The sequence below is a fragment of the Colius striatus genome, chromosome 9 (genome assembly GCF_028858725.1).
Source record: "Colius striatus isolate bColStr4 chromosome 9, bColStr4.1.hap1, whole genome shotgun sequence".
NCBI lineage: Eukaryota > Metazoa > Chordata > Aves > Coliiformes > Coliidae > Colius > Colius striatus.
In genome coordinates, this window is record NC_084767.1 from 17,170,361 (window position 1) to 17,195,305 (window position 24,945).

General features: G+C 37.8%; 1 protein-coding gene across 4 annotated transcripts; it reads right to left on the reverse strand.

Moving 5' to 3' along the window:
* Positions 1-626: 626 nt before the first annotated feature.
* On the reverse strand, positions 627-24,839 carry DDX46 (DEAD-box helicase 46). 4 transcript variants are annotated; one of them, XR_009819302.1, is made up of 24 exons: positions 24,740-24,839; positions 21,980-22,168; positions 21,568-21,708; positions 19,649-19,766; positions 18,637-18,802; positions 18,183-18,334; positions 17,757-17,870; positions 16,116-16,281; positions 15,640-15,760; positions 15,127-15,302; positions 14,627-14,748; positions 13,732-13,810; positions 11,837-11,919; positions 10,948-11,112; positions 10,436-10,598; positions 9,364-9,557; positions 8,671-8,808; positions 7,877-8,026; positions 7,044-7,241; positions 6,274-6,492; positions 4,010-4,154; positions 3,358-3,431; positions 1,247-2,604; positions 627-910 (listed from the first exon to the last, which is right to left on the reverse strand). XR_009819302.1 is itself a non-coding variant. In XM_062002877.1 (24 exons), the coding sequence occupies exons 1-23, from the start codon at positions 24,754-24,756 to the stop codon at positions 2,557-2,559; spliced, it is 3,138 nt and encodes a 1,045-aa protein (XP_061858861.1). In that variant the 5' UTR covers positions 24,757-24,839; the 3' UTR covers positions 627-910; positions 2,526-2,556. The 4 variants fall into 4 exon arrangements, 3 of the variants coding, with proteins under 3 accessions (XP_061858861.1, XP_061858860.1, XP_061858859.1); XM_062002877.1 differs by having other exon boundaries at positions 2,526-2,604; XM_062002876.1 differs by having other exon boundaries at positions 627-1,431; positions 2,526-2,604.
* Positions 24,840-24,945: the final 106 nt, after the last annotated feature.

Below are 24,945 nucleotides of genomic sequence, written 5' to 3' on the forward strand. Positions count from 1 at the left end.
TCCTGTATCAAATACCCAATTCACTTATCCACCCAAAATACCGCTGTTCACAGCACAAGGCAACCTAGAACCATACTGCCTTGGCTATTGAACAAGCTCTGCTTATGTGTATTAAAAAAATCCCCAACAGACCAAAACAAAAATACGGGACCCCCATGCGCTCCCAACAACTGATGACAGGAATGTGTCCAGGGCAGATTCCCTGGAAAGCAGCCAAAGAGAGTGTTTATAAACACAGACCTTGTCTATAGCCATAGACACACTTGGAAATAACTAAATATAACATTTTAAATTACTTGTGTCTTTTCCAAACTTTTTGTTCTCATCGTGTTTCCACTATTTTTTCCTTGTGTACTTGCTAACTTGAGAGTTTCTTCTCCTCTGGCTTATATGCAATTTGCTCCTTTTTTCATGTATCCAAACACCTTTACTGGGACTTTCTAAACTGAGTCTGAGCTGCATTTCTTAACCAATTCTCATTGCATTTCGAGCAGAAAAAACACAAGCACTAGTCACTGTATACATCACCCTGCTCTAAAAAGGAAGAGGGTAACTGTCACAAGAAAAAAACCACAGAAGCAATGTGAAACAGATGAGCTATTCAGAAAGACAGTTTCTGAAAAATATACGTTGAAATTATTTTTATTTTTGCTGTAATTTAAAAAACATAGGAATATTGACATTGCATTTAAAAACCCCAGGAAGTTCAAGATTACACATTGTTGCATCTCTGAAATCCAACAGTGCCAAGCTGGAAGTCACAAAAAGGTCTCTATCATGCCTTTTTTAGGAGATACCAGTATATATATGAACATTTTGAAACAAGATTTCAAAAGAAGTGTCAGGCTGTCCAAACTTGAAAGTGCTCTTCATTAAATACACCAAAATCTGTCACTCTTCTGGGGGGGCACTGTCAAAAAGTTAGACAATTCAACAAACAAGTTGTATGAAACATATCAAAACCTACTTCTTAAGGAAGGAAACCTAGTGTATTTAAAGGGGACCACGGGGCTTTAGTTTGAGATTTCTGTTTTAAAGTTTGAGAAGTGTTATTGTGTGTACTTCTCCTCTTTGTTCTACTCAATGTATTAACATTGGCAAGCATAACATTATGGGTGTTCTTATCCCAATGGACACGGTTACATTGGTATAGCCACGACTTTCCCTTCCTGTACTGGAAATAAGGTACACTGATGTTAACAGTAACAGGCAGGTGTATGCAAACAGAAATAGGCATTTAAATTACCTGAAGTTTGAAAGAGAAGTGAATTTATACAGCCATGATGCAGATTGTGTGATTTGTCTTCACCAGGGTTAAAGCAGTATATTTACAGCTGTTTTAAAATGACACATTTCTTCTCAATGTGTCGGGTAAGAAAAGCTTTCTACAAAAGTCCTTCTGAAAGTCACTGTCTTAAAGTCTTGCAGTTGCTAGAATGAGACAATTCAAATTGCTACCACTTAGGCTCCAGAGAAGTAGACAGGAAAGTTAAATGCTTAAGAGTACTAAGTATCTATCACTAATACTAATGGTTTTGGGGTAAGACCTCTAAAAGAAAGATCCTGCCTGTCCCAGTAGCTTATTGACTGGAATGATAGTCAATATTTGTAGAATTCATTCATAAATATCATTATTCTTTTTACTAAAAGCTATGTCCTAATGGTAATAAAGACAACAACCCTGGGGGGAGGGAAATCACATTAAATCTATATATAAGAACACTATAAAAAAGTGACAAAGTATTGTATTTCATTACAAAAGAGGTTTCTCTTTTTTTTCTGAGAATTCCTTTTTGAACTAACAGGCTTTCATTCTTATGTCAGAGAATGAGGGGAAAAAGAAAATATTCAAATCCTAAATTCTGATGCTTAGGAAAAAAACCCAAGAAAACTATTTTCATACTACAAAACATTTCACCTTACAAAAAGAAGAGTTATTCTGTTACCCAGATGATGAAGACAAAATGGGATGTGAAAAGGAGAAGAAGATCTTAAAAGTACTTCAAGTACTTCTGGATAAAATTCTCTACTCTGATCATCACAAGACCCTCTGACCTTAAGGGGCCATTCGTACAGGGAGCAAATGTGTGGAACCAGCCAGAGAGATGCTATGGATCAGAAGAAAATCCTGCCTTTATTTGGGTGTTTTATCATTTTTCCAGTATAAACTGCTATGGTGTGAACCATCCTCACAATATGAAGCAGGTACATTCTAACAATTTCCAACACAAATCTCAATATTGTTGAATTTACTTAACAGTATAGTCCGTCAGAAAAATTAAAATCTGTTTTATTTCATATTCTTTATGAGGAAAAGTATATTAACTGCACTTTTAAATTAAATCATGCTCTGCCAAAACTGGATCTGCTTTAAGACTGATCACTTTAGTGGAGACAATTGAAGATGTTTCAGCAAGTATCAATTTTCTGTTAAAAAACGTCCGCAAGACAAAATAAAAAAATTCTTAATTTACAATAAGCAGTGTAAACAGCAAAAACAACAGAAGCCACAAAGTTTCACGCACCAGCTACTGGCAGACAGATAACTCCAAATACTCATAGAACTTTGTATCTTCCTTTGTTGGTTGGTTGGTAAGAATTTTGCTGTAAATAAAGCGAGAATAATCATGGTTAAAAGCGAAAATGGATACATGAATTGTAACAAAACCCTGCTAAGAGCAAATCCACATTATATGTAAGTAAGCAGTTTCTTAGAAAACGTCTTCCTTTGGAAAACATCTTTATGACAAGTTCAACAATTTTGAAAAAGAAGTAAAACTCTCAATAGCAGTTCAGCAGGACCACTGGAACTGACTCCTGATCTGAAAGGCTACTTCAGAGAAAAAGCTAAAGACACTATCAAGTCTAATGGAGCATCCCTGAAAGTTATTCTAGAAAAAAACAATGTTTTTTCAACCAAATAAGTTAAAATACAATTTCTCAAGACAGCGGCATATTTGAAAACAGAGTATGTTGCACACAGCTGATTATTATCTGAGTATGCTGTAAAGCTACAGCAAAACAAGTCTCTCCACATATATAATGTATTAAAGTGAGGTGAAGAATTCTCCTCTCCCTGCCTGGTGGTGCTGAAATTCAGAAACTGATGGGGACCTAACCCTTCCAGGGGTCTGCTCTCAAAAAGCTCTGCTAATGTGCGGTCTCCATCTGCTGGCTGAATAACAGCTGCCTGCCTGGCTGACAGAACCTCCTGGGCTGCTGAATGAAACTGTGGTTTTCAGATCGGTAAGTCCCAGTCCCTGGTACTAATAAAAATGTATGCCAGAGTGTCAACATTTGTTGACTCAATCTCATAGAGCATAAATGAAGGCACTGAATTTTGGGTGTTCTACTCACCAATCTGATGAGCTCCTCTTTTATAAGTCGCGTGATTTCTGCCTTTGCTTTCTGTACAGCCAGTTCATTGGCACCTGAAAACAAAACAAATATTACCATCTGAAACAATCTGTAGCCAAAGCCTACAGGATAAACACTTAGCAAGACTTGCTCAGCTATCTCCTGAAGAACATTATAGTATTGTATGGTCTGCCACAGCTAGACTGTATTCTGTTTTAAGGAAGATACTTCAGACAGACATAAACTGCACTACTCAGAAATACCTAGGATTAGAGGTTTCTTTGAGAAAAATCCTACCCAACCTTCATGAGATTTGCCAAGTTTTTTTTGTAATGGTTGAGGTAATTTCTTATACCTTTAGAAGTCCAAACCTACACAATACCTCTTTTCTTTCCCCCTCCTCCACACTGATTCCAGACATGTTTGCTGCTGTTCTGCGGCAGGTAAGTCTTCCGAGGAGAATCATCTCTGTGATTCCTCATGGAGGACTTAACAAAGTGTATTAAGATAAATAAGTGTTTCTTTAGTAATTGCAAAGCAACTACAGTGGGTCTGTAACTAAGCATCCAAACAGTACGACTACAGAGATCCCACATCTAATTACAAAACGACTCATATCTCTCACTGGAGCATTTATAAAAAGAACACTTACTTTCTATAGCCAAATAAATCTTTCGTTCTCCCTCCTTGGGTTCTTTGCCTGGAGGGAAATAAGTTCCTCTGATTGTAATAGCAGCTTCAGAATATTCACTGATTCTCTGTAGCGCTTCTTTGGAGGTAACTTTCCATCTGGCAGTCTGCAAGGTAAAGGATATGGGAGGATAAACAAGGAGAAAGGCATAATACAAAACAGCAATCCAAAGGTCAGTTGACACTTTAGACAAGAACACCACACTGAAAATGAGTTGCAGCATTCTACTTTGAAAATGTACAATGACATTCTAGCCAGTTATTTCTACGCAAGTATATTGAACAAAAATAACCTACCTGTTTTGTCAGCAAGATAAAATTATGGAAGGCGAAAGGGGAATGGATGCAGAGTGCTACTGAAGCAAGAACTTTAAAGACCTTCCATTTTGCTACTCTAAAAGTTTAAAACTTGCAGTTTTTTCTTGTGATTTTCTGAAGCGGTTCTCAAGTATTTTATTTAGCAGTTTTTGTAGAGGAATGAACTTTACGAGTAAACAAACACTGTTAATGGCAACAAGCACTTCCCTTTAACAAATAGATGCTATTTATTTCTCACAGTTCATTGGTTAAAGACAAAAATAAGTAACCTTAAAATCACCATAAATAAAGCCTAAGGAATAAACAGTGTCAGCTGTTTCTCAAAACCCTGTAAAAGTTGTCCCAAAGCTCTACAATATCCTCAAAATAGTTCTATTATGACAAATTCATGTCATTAATTTAGATCATTAAATTACTACAAAGTATCTAGCAGATTGTTATAAGTTACTTGTAGATTGAGACAATTTCTTGTGGTGAGTTCTTGCATTCAAAGTTAGAGGACTCAGAAAAAGACTGGAGAAGCTCACACTGCTTTGGCATGAAGGAAAAGCTACTTCTGACAGGAGGAATGATCCCTGCCAGTCCCTCTTCAGTTCCTCAGTTCTGGCAAGTTAAGCAAACATACTGTGTATCCTCCCTGAAACCACTGATTTTTCAAGCCAACTCTGGAACACAGCTGCCAAAGCAAGGAGTACGTCTCTGGATCAAAACTTGGCCTGTTACACATTCTCTCTAGAACAGCTACCATATCAGCACGGATCTGACACTCAGAAATGACTGCACCCATAATTAGGAATGCTATTTGATGTACATTTTAGATGTGATGGTACTGACTGGCTGTGCAGTACTTCTGTTAAAAAAAATAGAGCTTACAGTCAGTTGTTATTCTTGCTTTAGGCAATCATTTTATCTCACTCTATCACTTCAGCTCTGCACTGTGCTCAGTATTCCACATGTGCACAGTACAAGATGAGTCTCTCTCCCTCTTAGATTTCCCAGAGACATAATGAGCAGTGATGATAAGGGGCATATATATATCAGTGGTGCAAAGATATTACAAAACATTGAAGGACAACAAGAAGATCAGAAGAGAGTAATTTTTTCTCTAGTGCAGCTCTAAAAAAATTTAAAAAGTAAAGATCTCCAATTCATTTACTTGCAGACAACCTGCTTTAGCAGGGGGGTTGGACTAGATGATTCCTCAATGTCTCTTCCAACCCCTACCATTCTATGATTCTATGACAACAGAACAGTTAGTTACTTGTCTAGCTGTTATGAACAGGCAATGTTTTGTACCTATTAATTGTCTCCTTATATAGTTAGAAGGATCTTTAACAAAATTATAAGATCTCATTTTATATGAATAAGAGACCACTTAGCATAAAAATTAAGAGGATTTCTGAGGGGGGAGAGTAACAAACTAATAATATAACAACTTCATAAGGCAAACCTGGGAAGAACCCCAAAGATAAATAAAAGGAGTTTGTGCTTGATACTGTGAAATACAAATCATCAAAACACCAGATGAGGTAGACCACAGCAGCAATATCCTGAATGACAAAAATACTCAGGTAATAAAAAAAGTAGAGAGCAATATCAGTCATAGTAATGGTTTTTGAAATAAAATGCCAGATTCAAAGATTTGTATATGAGAGCAGCCAGTGGCAGAGGACGTAAATATTTTTGTACAATAAGAATGCTTGTTTTGCTGGTATTCTCTTGAATCTGTCAAAAGCATTGTGTGCCTATAGGCTGAAAAGTAACCACAGATAATGTAGTAATTTCAATTAGGTATGATAAGAAATAGAGACAAAGTATTTCATTGGTATAATCATAGTCTGAGCTATGAAGATAGCCTTTGTTAAATTATAGTAATTTACATTTAATTAGAGCAAAACGGTTACTTGCCTGTGGGAAGTCATTGATCTCTAATTCTTCTTCGTATCTCTTAAAGGATTCATTTTGTCCTCCATCCTGTTTCTCTTCTTCCTGCTTCTCTATGGGCACATAATTGAGCTTAGCATTGATTTTTTCAGCCAGCTGCTCTGCTATGGTCTTGGCTGATACAGTAGGTGCTTGAATTGTTCCTCCTCTCAGGATAGCATTTGTAGCCTGCTGCATGACATCCTGTGAAAAAAATAGGCCCATGTTGAGGACAAGGTAGCCAAAACAAGCTCCATACCAACGAGGGTTTCATTAAAGCTTTCCATGTAATGTAATTGTCCACATAACAAATATGTTCTCCAAATCTCTCTTTCTCTTCTTTCCTTTCTCTCAGCAATTCCCTTCATATCTGCATAAAAAAGATCTTACTGGTCTTTTGTATCTTCAGCTTTGGATGACCTAGATCACATTAACCTAAACCTCAATGGATTGTGTATCACACGCTTCAGCAGAGAAGGATATTCTGCCACTCTGCTAAAGTGACAAAACCTACTTCTGTAATTTTATCAGCAATGAATTAACTCTTGCCAGGGCAGACAAAGCATTTCCAGTTCTGTGTTAAATTTTATTATCATATTTGCTCAGTTACAAATCCTACAACCTATAACTGAGATAGCCCAGCACAAATAAGCTAAATAATGGAATAATTTGTTAGTGTGCATAAACACAAAATAAAGTGGCACCCACAAAACAACTTTTATTAAAAAAAAAAATTACTCTGTAAAGAGCCTGACCTTAAAGTGGAAGGGCACCAATACTTGTGCCTCTGCTCCAAGATTCTTCTGGGCATTGATTCTCAAAGCCAGTCTTTTAGCAATTTCCAACTTTTCTGCATTCCCAGCTGATGGTGTGGGAGCATTTGATGTTCCTGGTGTTCCCATGTCTTTTACTCTTTTCTTTGAATTGAACATGCTTTCAATTTGTTCATCAATCTATAGAAGATAACAATTATTAGATCACTGTATTTACCATTAAATAATATTATCATTCTAAAGAAAGAAAACACTAAGATTCGTTTAATGTACAAGCATTGAAAGAAGTAAATATCATATAAACAGAAGAAGCCTGCCCACAACTCCAACTCAACAAAAGGAACAGATGATCAAATCATCTGAAAACAAGTTTGAACAGTGTTTCCTTGTTTCAAGGTCATGAAAAGGAGTTTAACAAACACAAAGAAATCAAATACGGATTTAGAAATAGAAAAGGCTATTGTGAATTTAAACACTGCAAATAAAATGTCTGTAGTTGAGAGCAAGTGTACTATTTCATGTAGACAAGGTCAACATTACACAGAAAAGAATTCTGTGACGTTTGTGTAACTACATATATTAAGTATAAAATACCAGTAAGTCAGAGACTGTCAAAATCTTTACAGATTTTGAACTTTATAGTTACGTATATTTTATACTGAAGAATACAAACAGATCTACTCATGGAATTTAGCTAATTAAGTCAGTAGCTTAGGACTACTATTCTGCAACATCTGACAAGTTATGATACTGGTGAAAAAACTAAATATACTGGAAATCCTTAGGCAACTTAAATCTTATTTTCAGGTGCTTACATCAACAGCTGTATCTTCATCATCTGAATCTTGCAAGCCAAGAGCTGCTTTTTGTAGCTTCTTTCTTTCATTAGCCAAAGCCTGTTCTGTTTCATCAAATTTAAAGCCTTTGCCAGAAAATCCACTGCTTTTTTTAATCAATTTTCCCTCCTGAAAATAAAAAAAAGTATTTTCACACTTTGAAGATTAAAACCCCAGTTCTGATGGACATAAAATAATGATTAAAAAATAACACAAATAATTTCTAAGATATTTATTATTAAAAGCATATCCTAGCACATTTAGAAAGCTCATCAAAAAAGCTCTTTTAAAAGAGCTATGTTAATTCAGCACATAGAAGCAATGCACTATTGGGATTTTTCTGTAAGGACATATTTTAAAGACTTTTCAAATGCAAGAAAAACACCTCTCCAGTTTTTATATGGGAAAAACTCTGAAGTCACTCTTCTCTGCATGAGCAAGATCTTCTGATGGCAAGAGCTCTAGAAATAACAATACAAATTCTGTGAAAGACCTTCATTCTCTTTTCTGTGAATTTTGATAAAAGCCTAAGTACCCTTACACAGCAGGTAACTCTCTATCACATACCAGATGACAATATTTAAAGTCTCAAGAACAGTCCTGTGAAGGACATTCAAGATTCCAATCTTGAAAACTCACACATAAGTAAGTAAGTATACATACATGTTCTCAGCGAAGTTGGTGAGATGACTCATGTATGTGTACCGTACAACTGGACACATGTGCAAATGCATTAAACCCAGACCAAGGCCCACGATAGAAGAATTACTTACAGCCTTCTGCTGGTCTTTGAAGTCAGCCCAGAGTTTCTCCAAATCAGTAGGAATTGGATTCCCAGACAGTTCCAAAGCCTTAATGATATCACCAGCATATCGTGCCTGATCCTCCGTAATGAATGTATATGCATATCCCTGGTCAAATTAATTTAAAAGATAAGAAAGAAAGCTCTCTAAAGACACTAACTCTACATTTATCGAAGCACCCTAGCACAGATACTGTTGCTCTGGTCAATAAAAGTAACTGTGATATGCCTGCATGAACATTTTTAGTGGGAATACAGAATGAATAATGTGACTTCCCAGGAAGCTGATGCAGAGGTAATCAACCACAGATGATAGAAACTAAGTTGTTCCTTTCAATCTTCCCATGCTTAAAAGTTTGCAAAATAAAATCTTACAAATTTAGTAGGGTAGATTTCCAACAGTGAAAAACACTCCAACTGCAATGGGACTTAAAATAACATTCATACGTCAGAAGAACGTGTAAGTTACAACTTCCAGCGCTAAAATTCAGAATATATATTGCATATGATCATTCAAAAAGCTTAGATGCACTCTGAAGGAAAATCCTCTTCCCACCAATAATGTAAACTACTCTCTCTGAAGCCATCCATTATTAACACTTTGATTAAGCAATAAACAAGGAAAGTTTTTCAGTAATAAATGAACCAGGCAAATGATAAGTACCTTATTACCAGCTCGTCCAGTTCGGCCTGCTCGGTGCACATAATCTTCATAATGGTTGGGACAGCTGTAATTGACCACCAGCATCAACTGCTTTACATCCAAGCCCCTGGCTGCTACAGATGTGGCCACCAGAAGTTTGCAAATTCCATTCTTGAAATCATTAATAATGCTGTCCCTGTCATACTGATCAATACCTTGAAGAAACCAGACAAAACAGTTATTTTAAAGCTCTGCTTTGAGTTAGGAAAATTTGTACACTGGTCAAAACACTCTCCAACTTGAAACAAATGAAAGCCTAAGCAAATAAAATTTCAATATAGGCAAAAAAATATAACCGAGAATAATAAATCTCTTAGGTCTATTATCCAGAATAACAAAACTTTTAGGTTTTTTACCACAAAAAAGATGTTTTCCCATACCAAGATCCTCAAAAGTTTCTTTAATATGGTTTTCTATTTGATTTCTTATATGCAACTGAGATCTTATCTGGAGGCTTTGTTCTCTAAAGGCAACAGAAAATCTCTGAAGAATGAAAATGTTGCACCAAAAAAATAGTGGGTTTGTCCTATTGGTTACTGTATTTTTAAGAGCATGATTTATAGAAAGTTCTAAAACACTCTCAGATGGACAATATTCTAAGAAGATGTCCTCTCGCTACTAAACTACTTCTGATTACTACTTGATGGCAGAAAAGTGAAACAACAGCTGCTATTATTGTGGAATCTCAAATAAAAATATCATAGAATAGTCTCTCAATGGCATTCGCTACTCTAGAAAAGCAAGTAGTCATTAATATTCCCTGAGAGGTGTTAATTCTCAGTAACAATCTTGTTGCAGAGACAAGATTTGCCATCTGTTGACATCTCATTGGGGACAATAAAGGGTAATTACAGAAAATTATTATGCCTATTTCAAATTTAGAGACACATGTCTTTCCTAATTATAAAAGAAAAACTGCCCAGGGAGAAATAATAATTGATACAACACAGGAGTTAAGTAACTTCTCTTAACTCCTGAACACCAAAATTCTAGTTTGGAGTTGTTAATATAAATCCTTAAGACTGCAGATTACCTCCGTGAAGAGACAAGCAAGGATAAGAAGCTCTCATTAAGTCCTTCAACAATCCATCAGCATGTTCTTGTTTATCTACAAATATGATAACTGATCCCTTCTCCTGATAGTGTCCCAGTAGCTCCAGTAACTTCAAAAACTTGTTCTCCTCTTCTATGACAATCTGGAAAAAATACACAAAAGCAAAGTAGGAAGAGTTTAAATTGTATCTTAAGTTATGAAACACATACAGGGTGCATAAAAATAAGAACCAGAAACAGCAGATGACTTTCAGGCTGTTTTCACAGCTAGTGGCAAAACTGCTGTTTGCCTAAATGGTATAAAACAAAGGCTGTACTGGGTTTTTTTAAAGTGTTCATATTGCATTTGCAGATTAGGGTGCTAGTTTGTTCTGAGTTCATGCTCAATAAGGTCACTAAAAAGAAAAGCTCTGTGGTTTATATTCAATACTGGTGGATACAATCTTTTGCAAGCAAACGTGAAGACAAGAGAGGCTGGTATGTGATACTCACAACGTGTTGCTCCACATCAGAACAGACAACACTTCTGCCTCCGACCTGCACTTCTATAGGTTTGCTTAGGATTCTCCGAGCTAATGCCTCCATAGCTCTGGGGAAAGTAGCAGAGAACATGACAGTCTGACGATCAGGCCTGACGTTGTCTACAATGCGCATAACCTGGTTTAAGAGAACATTCCCTGTTAATACCCAAGCGTTGGCACTGAACTTCATACACATACAGAGCAGCTGTCTTTAAAGTTAGGCGGTATTTGCACCACACAGACTACAAAACATTTCTTTACAGATTTCCACTTGAGACCTGGGTGTGCTGGCATTGGAAGACAGGCAAAACTTGCTTGATTTGAAAGGAAGTTGAGTGGCAACATGTAACTGAACAGCAGCCCAGCAGAAATCTTAAGGCACAAGCCCTACAACACAACAGACAAAACAAAGGAATTTTCCTAGTTTTGGAGGACAACATAGACTGATGATAACTGACAGAGTCCTGGGTGTCCAAAGCTGCCAGCCAGTAATTCGTCTCCAGTATCTCCAACATTTTCTTCCTGTCTCCTGTACAACATGGTCAGGAGACATCAAAGACTTTATAAGCAGGTTACAACTACTAACATGATACACACAGAACTACAACACAGCGACAATTATCCAAAACAAGTGTGCAAAAATAACAGTACATTACAGTAAAATCTAAGCTATGTAAGAATCCAGTGAAAACAAAACATATGGGGTTTAAGAGAAAAATTGAAGACTCAATTTAAACTGCCCTCCATATGTAGCACATCTTTCTGAACACTCATTGTCACTGAAATAGTAACGTAGAACTGCAAAACCCCTTGAGTGGAAAATAACATCTTGAGGTTACATCACTCATGTCATTCATTACCTGAGGCTCAAAACCCATGTCAAACATTCTGTCTGCTTCATCAAGTACAACATACGTGACTCTACGGAGATTTGTCACCCGACCTGTGAAAGGAGAGGAAAAAAAACACATGGGAAACAAAATCAAATGGAAATCTAGTTTCCCTCAGGAATACTTTTTATTAAATAAATGTTATTTAGTCTCACTATCTTCTAACAAAGACAATTAATTTTATTTTAAGAAATTCACTAAATGTGAATTTTAATGTTCTCATTTTAATCACATATACATCTGGGAAACGTGTAAGTATGCATAAGGCCCTTTATTTTGTCAAACTCTTCTCTTGCATACCATCATAGGGCCAGAAGAACCTGTAAAATTCAGAAAACTGCCCTCGCCAAAACACATCATAAAACTAAGACTGAGATGAAGCAAGGAGCCACATCAGCCATTATCTGACAGCGCCACCTAGAAAAAAACATATTAGAGATTACAGCGCATGTGTGGAAGGCAAAGCCCAGTGCTAACCCTTGTGGCCTCAGAAAACCTCCTGTCACACACACAACCTGCACTGCTGCTTTGGAGCTTGAAATAACAACTCTTTGAGGATAATCATACTAATTCTAGGTAACTGCTAACATAGGTATGAAACAGAGTAAGCAGCATTTTCAAAATGAACACAGAGATTAAAACCTACCCAGTGATAATAAATTTAAAATTAATGACCACCCCAAACTCTGGGCCAGCTGGAAACAAAATAATCAAGTTGTATATCTGCAAGCATTTTGAAACTGTGATGGACAGAATAATTAGCACCCTTCCCAAATAAATAGCTAAGAGATTCCCTTTCATGAGAAATATTTAAATCAAGGATTTAAGAATCATACTTTCAAACGATACAAACACATGAAGACATTCAGCTCCAAATAACTGTGGAGTGACACTGGCAAATGCTCTCAGACTGGAACAGATTCTTCACATTTTCTACAACTATCATTCAGATTGTGTCTATCAAACTACAGTAGTAATTTCTCCTTTCGACTTCAGCAAATTGTAGCTGAATCCTCAAATTACTTTTTACAGATATAGCGCTGTCTTTACTTTAAAATGTGGAATTCATACTTATAGGAACAAAATAAGTACTTCTCAAAATCTACATATCTATTTAACACTTTCATCCCCAAATAATAACTTTGTAAAATTACTTGGGAACAGCATTAATGTACCTACCTTTGACGATTTAAGTCTTGGAAGCCCAGTTCTATATGTCTTGAAGGTACTTTTTCCACAGAAGTTAAATAATGTCAACAGTTTAGTAGAGGTTTTGATGTGGAATAATTTATAATAAAAACTTTATCTAATAAGCATGCAATGGTTACACTAGGACAAAACCTCTTAAAGCTGCAATGGCTCAGTTTAATCTGAATATTTGCTGTAAGGTTGGTTCTTTTACTTTTGAACAGGTATTTAGGGAGAGCTTCTTTCTCTGTTTGGTTTTTAAAACCAACACATAAAGACAGAGTCAGATGCTCTTCTGTAAAATTTCATAACTGCTGAGCTACACTAACAGTAATAAAGAATCAATGGGCAGACAAAATAAGCAACTGTTATATAACCTTTCTCTAAATGACTTGAAGATAAAAAATTTGGGCTACTACATTTTAAGTTTAATAATGATAAACATTCTTGGAAATGCTTCAAGAATGTAGTATTTCCTGTCCTCCTCATGAAAGTCAAACCAATATATGATTAATCCTACTATTAGTGCTATATATTCTCAATGGCTAGGTCGTGCAGCCTGAAGAGATATAAGAAAAATCCGTAAGACCATTTATGAAAATACATGATCTTTTGAATTTGTTAGAATTACACGACAAATATCAAAAATTCTCCATAGGAAAAGGTTTTCTACTCACCATTGTTAGCTGCTAACATGTCAATCATACGTCCAGGTGTGCAAACAATAATTTCAGCACCTCTTTTGAGTTCAGCGATCTGATTTTCAAACACAGTAAAACTAAGTATTAGAATGGGCTTTTGCTTTGGGTATTTTTTAAACGTGTGTCACCTTGCGAACATGAAAACAACATACACTGTAACACAGCTGCTCTACTAATGTCAACTGTTGATGTAAAGATTTTACTTAGCTATTTAAGATTTCAGAAAACTTTGCTTTCCAAAAGAGGAACCTAAGTTACTACTACCCAAAGTAGTTACAATGGGGATATGACTTGTCTACAGTTAAGGGCCTGTAAGAAATGTCACATGTTATACTGGGGATAACTGATACTAAATAAACCATGTGCCATCACAGGTGGTCACTCCTGTTGCTTCCATAAACTGGAGCAGAAGGAACCTCGAAATTCATCTCTTATAATATTAGAGATTGAAATTAATCTCTAATAATAAATGCAATATTTGATAATGCAATAAACCGAAGTCAATGTTTTCTGCCTTCTGTTATCTCAAGGGAAACTCTTATAAAAACATAGTTTCTCAATAATTTTAGAACTAATCACACCCCACTAATAGTTTTATTATTGCCACGCTCAGTAAATACATAAAAAGAAACAGTCTGAAACTTTGAAGGACCTTATTTGACAATTTTCAAGAAGATTGGTATGTTCAAGGCTAAGTTGTACGCAAACACTTGAGCTTTTGCCTTAATACCACTCAGAGAAAATCCACAGTGAAGGCTGCAAACACACAGGACTTACAGGAAGAAGAAAGGAACTCAATTCACCACAAAAGTCATGGTAACTAATAAAGTTCCAAGAGTTATTTGACAAGTAAGGTATGTCTTTTGCGTACCTGTTCACTGATTCCTGTTCCTCCATAAACACAGACAACTCGAAGTCCAAGTGTCTTTGAGAATTTCTTACACTCCTTGGTAATCTGCAAAGCCAACTCACGAGTGGGTGTCATAATGACAGCTGAGAAGCAAAGCATTTTCATCATACATTGTAATACAAGAGATTATTTTATTTAGACAATAAAAATTCAGCATTTCTAATAAAGTTTACAGCAACTTACTTACATGTATTATTAAAAATGTAATTTCAAGAAAAAAAGAGAATTAAGAGTGTGAGGACAGGGTGGAAATCTGGCCAAAGTTGCAAAATCAAAGGAGTAAGGTGTCCCTTCCAGATACAGAGAGGCAAGTGCTCTTCAAACAACATTAAACAGCACAGAGATCATATATTAGTAAATAAGCATACCTCCTTATAACCAAGAGAGGAACTGGAGACCCTTCTAGAGCATATGCTTGACTTTTGTTTATTTAAATAGCAATTTTGAAAAGAAAAGCATACCTATGGGACCTTCTCCTTCTTCTAACGCTCTCTGATCCATAATGTGTCTGAACATGGGCAACAGAAATGCAATAGTTTTCCCACTTCCTGTTTTGGCAATGCCAATTAAATCTCGTCCATTCATAATCGCTGGGATAGCCTGAGTTTGAATGGGAGTGGGCTTCTCATAGCCATGTCTTCAGGAAAGGAAAAAAAAAAGAGATATTTTAAGAACAAAATAGGATGTAAATCACAAAGTCACACACACAAAAAAATTGCATGTTCATATTTACATACACAGATCAGTGCCATTCAGAAAATACAGCTTAGAAGTGAGCAGCAAAAGAGTGATACAAGTGGTAGAAGGAATAGTCCATAGCAGTAGCTCAATACTGGAGTGATAAACACTGATGACTATGTATGTAACACCTACAAATATGGACACGTTGCATCATGCAACAAAGGGTTTTCTCACAAACATACAACACTGTGAGCAAAACCAAGCGTGTTATAGTTTGTAAAGTGCTTGCTTACTTTTTGAGGGCAGTGAGAATTTTCATGGAAATACCACACTGTACCCAGGTTTTTATTGGCTTGGGGCAGCCTTTTCCCTTGACTGTAATTCCCTCCAACTCCAGCCTGTACACGTTCACCTCTGAAATAAGAGTTTGCATTACAATGGAGTCAAACATAACATTTCTCTACTACCTTGATCCGTCTCTAAGCAGGAAATAATTATACCACCACCAGAAAAACAGCTTCTATCTTGTTATACATGCATAAATACAGCAGGCATGTAAGAAAGGACACAGGTAATTTCTTTGACCAAAGCCTCATATATAATCACATGAAGTTATCATTAACAGTGATCTGATTCAGTGTTTTTCTATATCAAGTTGCCCTAAATGTTCTTTACATTCAAAAAATAATTTGCTGTTTCTTTGCACATGCAAATCTGTCCTTCTTTTCTTTACCAATCTTCAAAGTGCTCTGCTTCTATTTGTCCTTACCTTCTTGAGTCATTTTAGCTAGTTCTGGTACTTCAACATAGAAGTTCTTCCTGAATGGTTCATATTCTATCTTTCCATGATCTACTGGTTCCAGCAGCTTTCTCTGCTTGGTCTGATAGCCAGTCAGGGCAGTCTGAAGATCAACTTCCTCTTCTTCTGAGGAATACTGTATAGATTGTAATTTGTATGTCAATTAGTATGAATAGTATTCTGAGAGACTCTGGTTTTTCACATATAGATAAACTTTACTCAGAAGCAACAGTTACTCCTTACTCTATTAGACCAGATACTGAAAATTTGCTCTCAGTTTAAGGGCCCTACCATCCATTTCTTAGATGTTGTAATTCAGAAATAATCTTGTCATTCAGAAATAGTGAGAGGAAAACACTAAGAAAAAAATCCAGCCAGCATACCACTGATTTATGTCCCACTGCCGTAACAGCTCTGACAGATGCACCCACCTCAGCCTTGCACTTGTCAAATACTACCAAACCGGGAACTGCAGCAACATAGAGCTAACATGACCTAATTGAGCTGCAGTGCTACTAGGGTATCTAGTCTACAACTTGAGGAAGGCTGTCCATAAGGCCCCCTTCACTGATAGCGACGCACATGGACCTTTAACTCAGGCCTTAACTCAGGCTTACACCACCACACATTACCTCATCAAATACACACCACTTCTATTCTCCTGAAAGTATTTTTTGAAGGCATCTTGGACACAGATGAGTAATTCTGAGAAGTTCAGTCCCTGAGCAAGATGGCTTTGTGAGAATTCCAGAGCACTGTTCCATTAAAATTCAGTACTCATGCTGATCTGCCACTGCTCAACAGGCAGAAAACTTCATGTTGTACAGACTACAAGGTAATCTACCAGTTCAAACCCATACCCAGAGAGGACAGCTTACATTTATCTACTTGTATCACCTCTTCCTACTAAAACACATTTGTTACTTACAGTCAGCATAACATAAAACGTTTACATACTTGGTTTAGGGTGCTGTCTACTAGAACACATGACTTGGCATAGCATTCTTTAGCCCTAAGCAGAATCAAACTCCTTTCTACACCTTCCTAAACTGTAAAATGAGAACATTTGCCTCTCATTTGTGATAAGAAATCATAACGAGACATATCTTTTAAGTGTTTTGAGATCTATTACTTATAGGTATGTTGGAAATTAATATATTTATACTTAAAAAGAAATTCAGTAGAAATATAACACACAAACCCCATTTTTTTCTGAATGTGCAGGCTGAGCAGTTGCGTAAACACCCTATGCTAGCTTGTGGGTCATTGACACACACAGGATGATGACTGTCTGTCCAGCCTCAGTAACGTGAGCTGAGCACACACCACATGTGGCATACACCAGCCCAGTCCCATTAAAAGCAACTTTACACCTAGACGATCTGATGCACTCATTCAGTTCTCAGCTGTGTAACATGGCTGCAATGGCAATTTCCGGAAAACAATAGTACAAGTTACAAGAAACTACGTAATATCAAAAAATGGTTCTGCAAACTAGAACTAATATTTATCTCTTAGGAGCTGGAGAAATCCCAGGGCCATCTTCATTTTCAGACTCTTCTAAGAGGCACATTGCCATTTCACAGTAGGAATACAAGACATTTCCATTACCTCCATTGCATCTTGGTCATTCTCCATGAGCTCCCCTTTCTTCTTTTCTGACTCTACAGCTGCCTTTTTGGTTGTCACCACAGTTACTACTTTGGTAACAGTTGGTCCAGTCTTCTACAAAAACAGTTAAGAAAAATTACTGTGCTATAATATACAGTATAAATATAGAGAATATTTGTACTTGTGAATGCATTATACTGGGGTTTGAGGGCTTTTTTAACACTTTCTTCAGCAATTTTTTTCAGCATAACGCTTGATAAAACTGCTCAATAAAAACAACAGGAAGTTAAAGTGAAGGCAAAAAGCCCTTCAGCACATCTAAGTTCTTGAATTTTTGCACTTTCCCTTCTGTTTTTTTAAAAGGCATTTTAGTAATAAACCACAAAGCTATTTTTAAAAGACAGAAATCTTAGTAAGTGATTTTACCTTTTCACTCCCACCTCCACCTTTCACACTTCTCATATTGAACTTCTTGACCTCTTCTTTTACTTCTTCCATATAAGCATCCAAAGGATCTAACTCTTCATCTTCAACCTCATCACCTTCTTTTTCTCCTTCTGCAGTTTCCTCTTCATCATCTAATACAAGCAAGAAAGACAGGAATAAGAGAAAGAGAAGTGCTCATGTGTGTTAAATTTAATTAGTCTGCCCACCCAAATAATTACAGTCCAGTTTTACTATATCATTTTTTTCCTAACACAAATCTCTCCAGTTTGTAACCTCAAAAGTATTTTAAATCACTTGAAGCCATGACCAGACTGAGGCTTTGTTATTTTACAGTTCACACACTGAAAAGTAATCGAATAGTTCAGAGATAATGTAATAAAATTACTATTAGGAACTGAAGTATTTTAACTGTTATACATAAAAAGTTAAATACCATCATCATCTTCTAAACTCCATTTTTTCCCCTGTTTCATCTCTTCAATTTCTTTTTTCAGTTCTCCTATGTTTTCCATAGCCTTCTTCCGTTGTTCTTCCCTCCATTTCTCCACTCTTTCTTTTCGTTTTCTCATTTCTTCTTCTAGTTTGTTCTGATCAAAATTCTACGATAAAAATCCAACAATTAGTGAAAATAAATGGCCAGTGGCTTTAGCTTATGCTTCTTCAAACAAACGCAACTGTTGTGTGAGGATGCTGTAGAAGACTGGACACCCATAGACTTATCACAACAGAAGGAAATGGAAAATACTAACATTAACATTCTCAAGTAAGAAATATAATTACTGTTTTTTCTCCCCAATACTAGCTGGTATACAATTTTTAAGATAATAACAAATTAAACTTTATTTACTAGGAAACAATATTGTCACTCACATTAATGAGTTTCAACTCGTTTTAGCCATTGATCTGTAAAAAGACTAAAGAATTACTTTATTACCCTCTACTTATAGACGTCCTTTTAGTACAAAAACCGGTGATGGTTTGTGCTTGGGGAGCCCTCACTGTCAGTGCAATCATTATTAACAAAGGAGAGTTAGTAACAATGTGCTGATTTAGAAGAATTAGCTAAAACTGCTAGTTTGGGAATTCTTCATCTAGGCACATGGTTTCACAACATGAAACAAGGCAGAGAGAGCTTCCCTTTCTCTTTGTAGAGGCCAAAACAACGTTCACCTCCTCTACTGACACCTAGTATGTGAAAAACGGAGAAATCTTTCACATTTGATTCTGGATCATGGTCTAAGAAGTTAAAAATCTTGAATTTAGAAGAATGTTTCTTACGTCAAGAACTAGAAATATACTCTGTGACAGGAGTCACTCTCATTCAGTGGGGATTTTGTCCAGCTCTAAGAACACGTTTTCTTTTGTTAATGCAGTAATCTATGGCTAACTTAATTCCTGGCTTAAATTCTTATTTTTTAAATGCGTTAAGTGCGAAAAGCTTCTACCTCAGAGGCCACAGTGTTTGTGGTAGCGTCTTTATCCTTCTCATCTTCCTTATCCTCTTTGTCTTTTTTCTTTTCTTTGGAAACTTCCACACCTTCTGTCTTTTCTTTAGATCTTGATCTGAAAGGCAAGATCAGAGGTTTCTTAAAACACCACAGCTGTTCTCAGTGGGAGGATACACGTGCTGTACAGGAACAGAATTATGAACACCCTGCACAGGTTTATGTTTTCAAATACCTTGCAAAGTGCACTGCATCCCAGGGAATCTTTCTGTGTCATAGAAATATTCCCTTTAACTACCATGAACATAGAATTTATTGCAATCCATCAATTAACATCTTTTGGTTCTGTTCTTCTCATTTTTCTACAAGGGGAAGTTACAGACTTATTTTCCAGAACTAAAATTAATATGCGATTGGTTCTGCAGTTCATTTTACATCTCCTTGAAGAAAGCAGTTAGGAAAGACATACTAAAAATGTCCCGTCTGTTGAATTTTTAGAGAACGGTAAAGTGATCAAGCATCTTGCCATGGAAGCTTGAACGTCCTCCTGAACATACACTCCTGGCTGAAAGACATAAAAACACCTCTCACTGGGAACAACTACTTGTGTAACTCAAATGTAACACACACCCCTGCATTTAATACAAAATCCATTCACCATGGACTTTATCATCCTTACTTGCTTACAATTAAAAAACATCCCAAACATCCAAGCCAAACTCATGACAATAAATGTAAAATTAACTTTAGCCATTAAATCTTATTAAGCATTTTTCATTGGGCTGTTCTAATCAAACCATACACTTATTTCAAAACACTTTGAGATTCCAGCTTCTCACAGTTTCTACATTGACATCAACCTGCTCACTCCTTGTACAGACTGTTGTTACTGACTTCCCACTCATTGTACAGTACAGCAGGATTATATGCTGTTTGTCATTACCTCTGAAAATTACACCAAAAAGTATTGAAGTTTTTACATATTTTGAAAGTCAACATCTAAGGGAGTTGAAGTCTCACCTCTTCACTAAGTTTATTTACCAGACAGTTGATTGAATTGTAAACTCCTGAGACTAGTACTTGGCGAATCCATGTAGATTGCAGCACTAAGCACACCTCTAGAATTCAACAAACAGAAGATAAATAGGCGGTGCAAAGCACCCTTCCTGAGCTTCTCTGGGGTGTTACACTATATAACATTGTATTTGTGCAGAAAAATAAAGTAAAAAGCAGATTCCAAACTTTATTAGTTTACACCCTTTAGTACACCTTCTGTGTAAAGAATGTACGGAGCACTGAACTCACATACAATCGGTGGCACTTGTAACAGTTTTTAAATTCCTGCTACAGATGTCACCATGTCATTTGTAGATCCCCTGGTGCTGCCCTTACCTGCATGTTTTTAAAGCCCTGTATATTTCCAAAGAGATGAAGTGCTTTATGCAAGAAAGAAAATGGTACAGCACATCACTGAGAATACTGCACTAGTGCAAATCTGGTAACTAAAACTTACTTATTCTCCAGTAATTCACATGACAAAAGAAAGCTCTACTTCCACATCATGCCTATATGTACGTATATGCTGGGACACAGAACGTTACTTATTGATACTGCAACCTGAGAACAATGAAGCACTACAAAACTTTCAGAACGAAATTCAGTCATAATTTTGAAGTTAACTGCTCACTTTACCTGCCACAACTTGGATCTTTTCCTTTTACAGAAATGTACTCACAACAAACCGTGTTAGACACATTAAACAATGGGAAAAGATCGTTAACAGTACACTCATATAATATTCTCCCCATTCTACACACTAAAGCTTTGCATCGCTTTGCCTGATGATTCCCTCCATGCTACCAATAGTTTTATGATATTTTGGAACTACAACATTGATTGCAGTTAGAAAACAAATATACCTGTTTTCTGTTTTCCTGTTCTTGCTTGGACTGGAGGATCGAGACCGTCTACCTCTACTTCTGCTTCTAGAGCGTCTCCTTTCTCGGCTCCGGGATCTTCTTCTCTCTCGGCTCCGTTCCCTCTCTCTGCTTCGTGAACGTCTGCCACAGAACAAAATTGTTTTTATCTAGCCCGTGACCACAGTACAATTTTAGCCTGCTATTGAGCAGCAGGTTGTAAAAGAAATCCAATAATCACTGAAACTAGTAAGAGCTTATAAACTCCAGCATCAGCAGCTAGAAACCATTTAATAAGCAAAAACAGTAAGCACAGTAAAATCTATAATTAACAACAGCAAAATAACTAATCATAGTGGAAGAACATCAATATTCAGACGCATTTTTATCTACTTTGATTGGACTGAAGTTATACCTTTGACGCTTTCTGTCACGCGATCGAGACCTCCTCTTGTCCCTGCTGCGTGACCTCTCGCGTCTTCGTTCTCGATCTCTGCTTCTGGAGCGTCTGTCTTCTCCACGTTTTCCTCTTTTGTCAGATGGAGAACGACTTCTGGAACGGCTGCCAGAGCGTCCGCGTGACGCAGAGCGCTTCCGGTAATGCCTGCATTGGAAATTCACAGAGAGGCATCAACTTGAGCCCGAGAACAACTTGCAGTTAAAGGATACTTGTCATATTTAGGTGGACAGGGCAAAAAGAATGATTTATCTCAATTTCTTGGACTTTTAAAATTTCTGAACACTTTCAATCATCTTGCCAAACTGATGGGTACATAGTTTGGGATGTATGTATGTATATATATGTGTGTATATATATATGTATATATGTATATACATGTATGTACATAGGGTACATACACCCCTAACAATGCTGATGTTAGAGGGATTCCTTGGTAGTATTTCTGCTTTGGTCTTAGAGTGCTACTGTAAGTACAGCATAAGAACACCAGAACATCAAGAACAACTTCCCTTTTAGAAATCCACCAACCTCCATTACACATGGGGAAAGATTAAGTCTCTTTAATGCGATCTCAAAATCTGTTGAACAAATAAAACTGCTCTTTGTTGCTTTTTTATACAAACGAAATTTTGTATCCAGGTAAGGTGGATAAATTACACCTCTGCCCAATGGAAAAGCTGTCAAAACTGAAACAATGAAATACAAAAACCTGAGCACATGTGGCACAGCAATGGCAACTGTCTTTACTATGCTGACATCAAAAGAATTTCCATAACATTTGAAAACATCACAACAGAAGTTTTAAGAAGTTAGCAAGGCTTGAGGGGCGTGTGATGGAGACAAGAGTTTCTTTTTCTCCGTTCATGAATCCTCTCTTATTCCAACCACGCTGTGGAAGAGTAGGGCTAGGAACTCTCTAGGATACTCTGCAGATAATTACACAAGTCACAGAGGGATCTGGACAGCAACCATTTCTTCTTCCTCCAATTCCTGACTTTCACACATCACATTAGAATAATTCCCATATTCACTCTCCTGTAACTCCATCCTCTGCAGACTCTTCTTTCCAACAAGCCTAGCAGCCAGGCTTAGGAAGCAGGAAGAAGCAGAAAAGGCAAGACCTCAAGGCCTACATCTCCTTCTTTCCTTTCCATCATTGCTGTACAGGGTTGTATTACAACAGTATTTGCACTAAAAATAATATAGTTTATATCAGCCCTTTGGTATATTTCAGTATCATGTACATTTCAGATCACTACAGAAGGAGCACAATGTCCATACAGTGCCTACCAGCAGTAGAACTGAATGCAAAGAACACCCTGACAGCATTAGATCGCTCTAATTTCTCTCTCATCTCAGCCACAAATGCCACAGGATCTGCTCCATACCTCCTCCTTTCTAATCTTTTAGTTTTAGTAAACTACTTTTTTTTTTCATTTGTTTAAAGACAAGTATATGATTTCAGGTGTTAAAAGCCCTAGCTTGATCACCATTTACATCATTAATATCAACTCCCACATATGGAGCTAACCCCACCCATCCCCATCCACTCTCACTCTCTTATCAATTCCTTCAAAAACTTTTTGCAAGTATTACAACAATAAATTAACCAAATTTAAACATAGCTTTTTGCACTATTTTTTGCCCAAACTGAAAATCTTGTCATTATCAGAAGAGAAGCAACACTGTGATAAGCAAGGCAGTCTTGCTAGCTTGAGTGTCAGCAGTTGGCGGAATTCAGTTCCCAGGAGGTTTTGCCACCTGAGTCTCTTAACTGTGTCCTTCGGCAACAACTACTGCTCTAGATAGTTTGAAACTAATTTAGGCATAATTATGACAGTACCCAGCTCTTCACTGAATCACTAATTTGAACCCAAGCTGGTTGTTAAACTCCCAGTTCATCAATCTCCCTCAGCAGAATTCTCCTGGGGACTATTGTGTCACAGTTTACATTAAAATCTGGTTTGATCAAACTTGGAAAAGGATTCCACATCAGTACTTGCAAATTATGAAGTGGCTTTAAATCCTAATAGGTGTGAGCAGCTCCAAATCAGGCAGCACAGGTGTGACTCAAAACAGAGTACAGGATCGCATTACTGCTAAGTTCGTTACAACACCTCAACAGGCGCTTATACCAGTTAGGAGAGAACAAAAGATATGAGACACTTAAACAAAACAAAAAAACAGCAAAAACGTGTATTCCAGGTAAAAATGCTTACCCAGCAGATGTTGCCATCGCTGTACTTTAAAACAAATCAGCGAAGGCCAGGCGAGCTCGGACTGGCTCGGGCTTTAGCGTCCGATAGCCCCGCACCGCAAGTGGGCGCTTGTACCCCGCGACCCCCCTCGCAGAGCAACAACGTGCCTCCGGTCCCAGAGACCGGCCGCGACCTACGCCGGCTCCTCAGGGCGGCGGGCAGCGGCGGGAGGGCAGCTCGGAAGCTGCCGCTGCGGCGAGGACTCTCCCCGCAGCGCCTCGGCCCACAGTTTCCAGGCACCTAGCCCTGTCCTCAAGGCCTGCTCCTCGCTTCTGCCCCGGGCCCGGCCCTGGGGCCTGTCGTGGCGGGCCGCCGCGGCCCTCAGCGTGCCCGCCGCTGCCGCCCTTTGTTCCCCCCACGCAGCCACCCGTACGGCGCCGCGGCACCATCCGAGCGATCCCCCAAGCTCCGGTGAGGACCAGGCCGGCCGTGGTGACGGCGTCCCCGCTACCCTCACCTGGACTCGCGGCCCATGGCGACGTCGGCGCGGTCCCTGCGCTAGACGGTGGCGGCCATTCCGCGCCCCAGCGCCCGGGACCAGGAGAGGCGCGGCGGGAAGCTGACGGCGCGCCCCACTCTGACCCGCCACCCGCCTGCGGCGCCCCCTGGCGGCCGGAGGGCGCAGCGTCGGGGCAAGGACGGGCCAAGGCCCGCGGCCCGCCC

Bases quoted from the DNA above. Each gene is read 5' to 3' on its own strand.
- DDX46 (XM_062002877.1), bottom strand. The intron at 21,709-21,979 runs GTATAACTTCAG...GTTCTGTGGCAG, and splicing joins CGTGACAGAAAGCGTCAAAG to ACGTTCACGAAGCAGAGAGA. The intron at 9,558-10,435 runs GTAATCTGCAGT...GGTTTCTTCAAG, and splicing joins TTGCTTGTCTCTTCACGGAG to GTATTGATCAGTATGACAGG.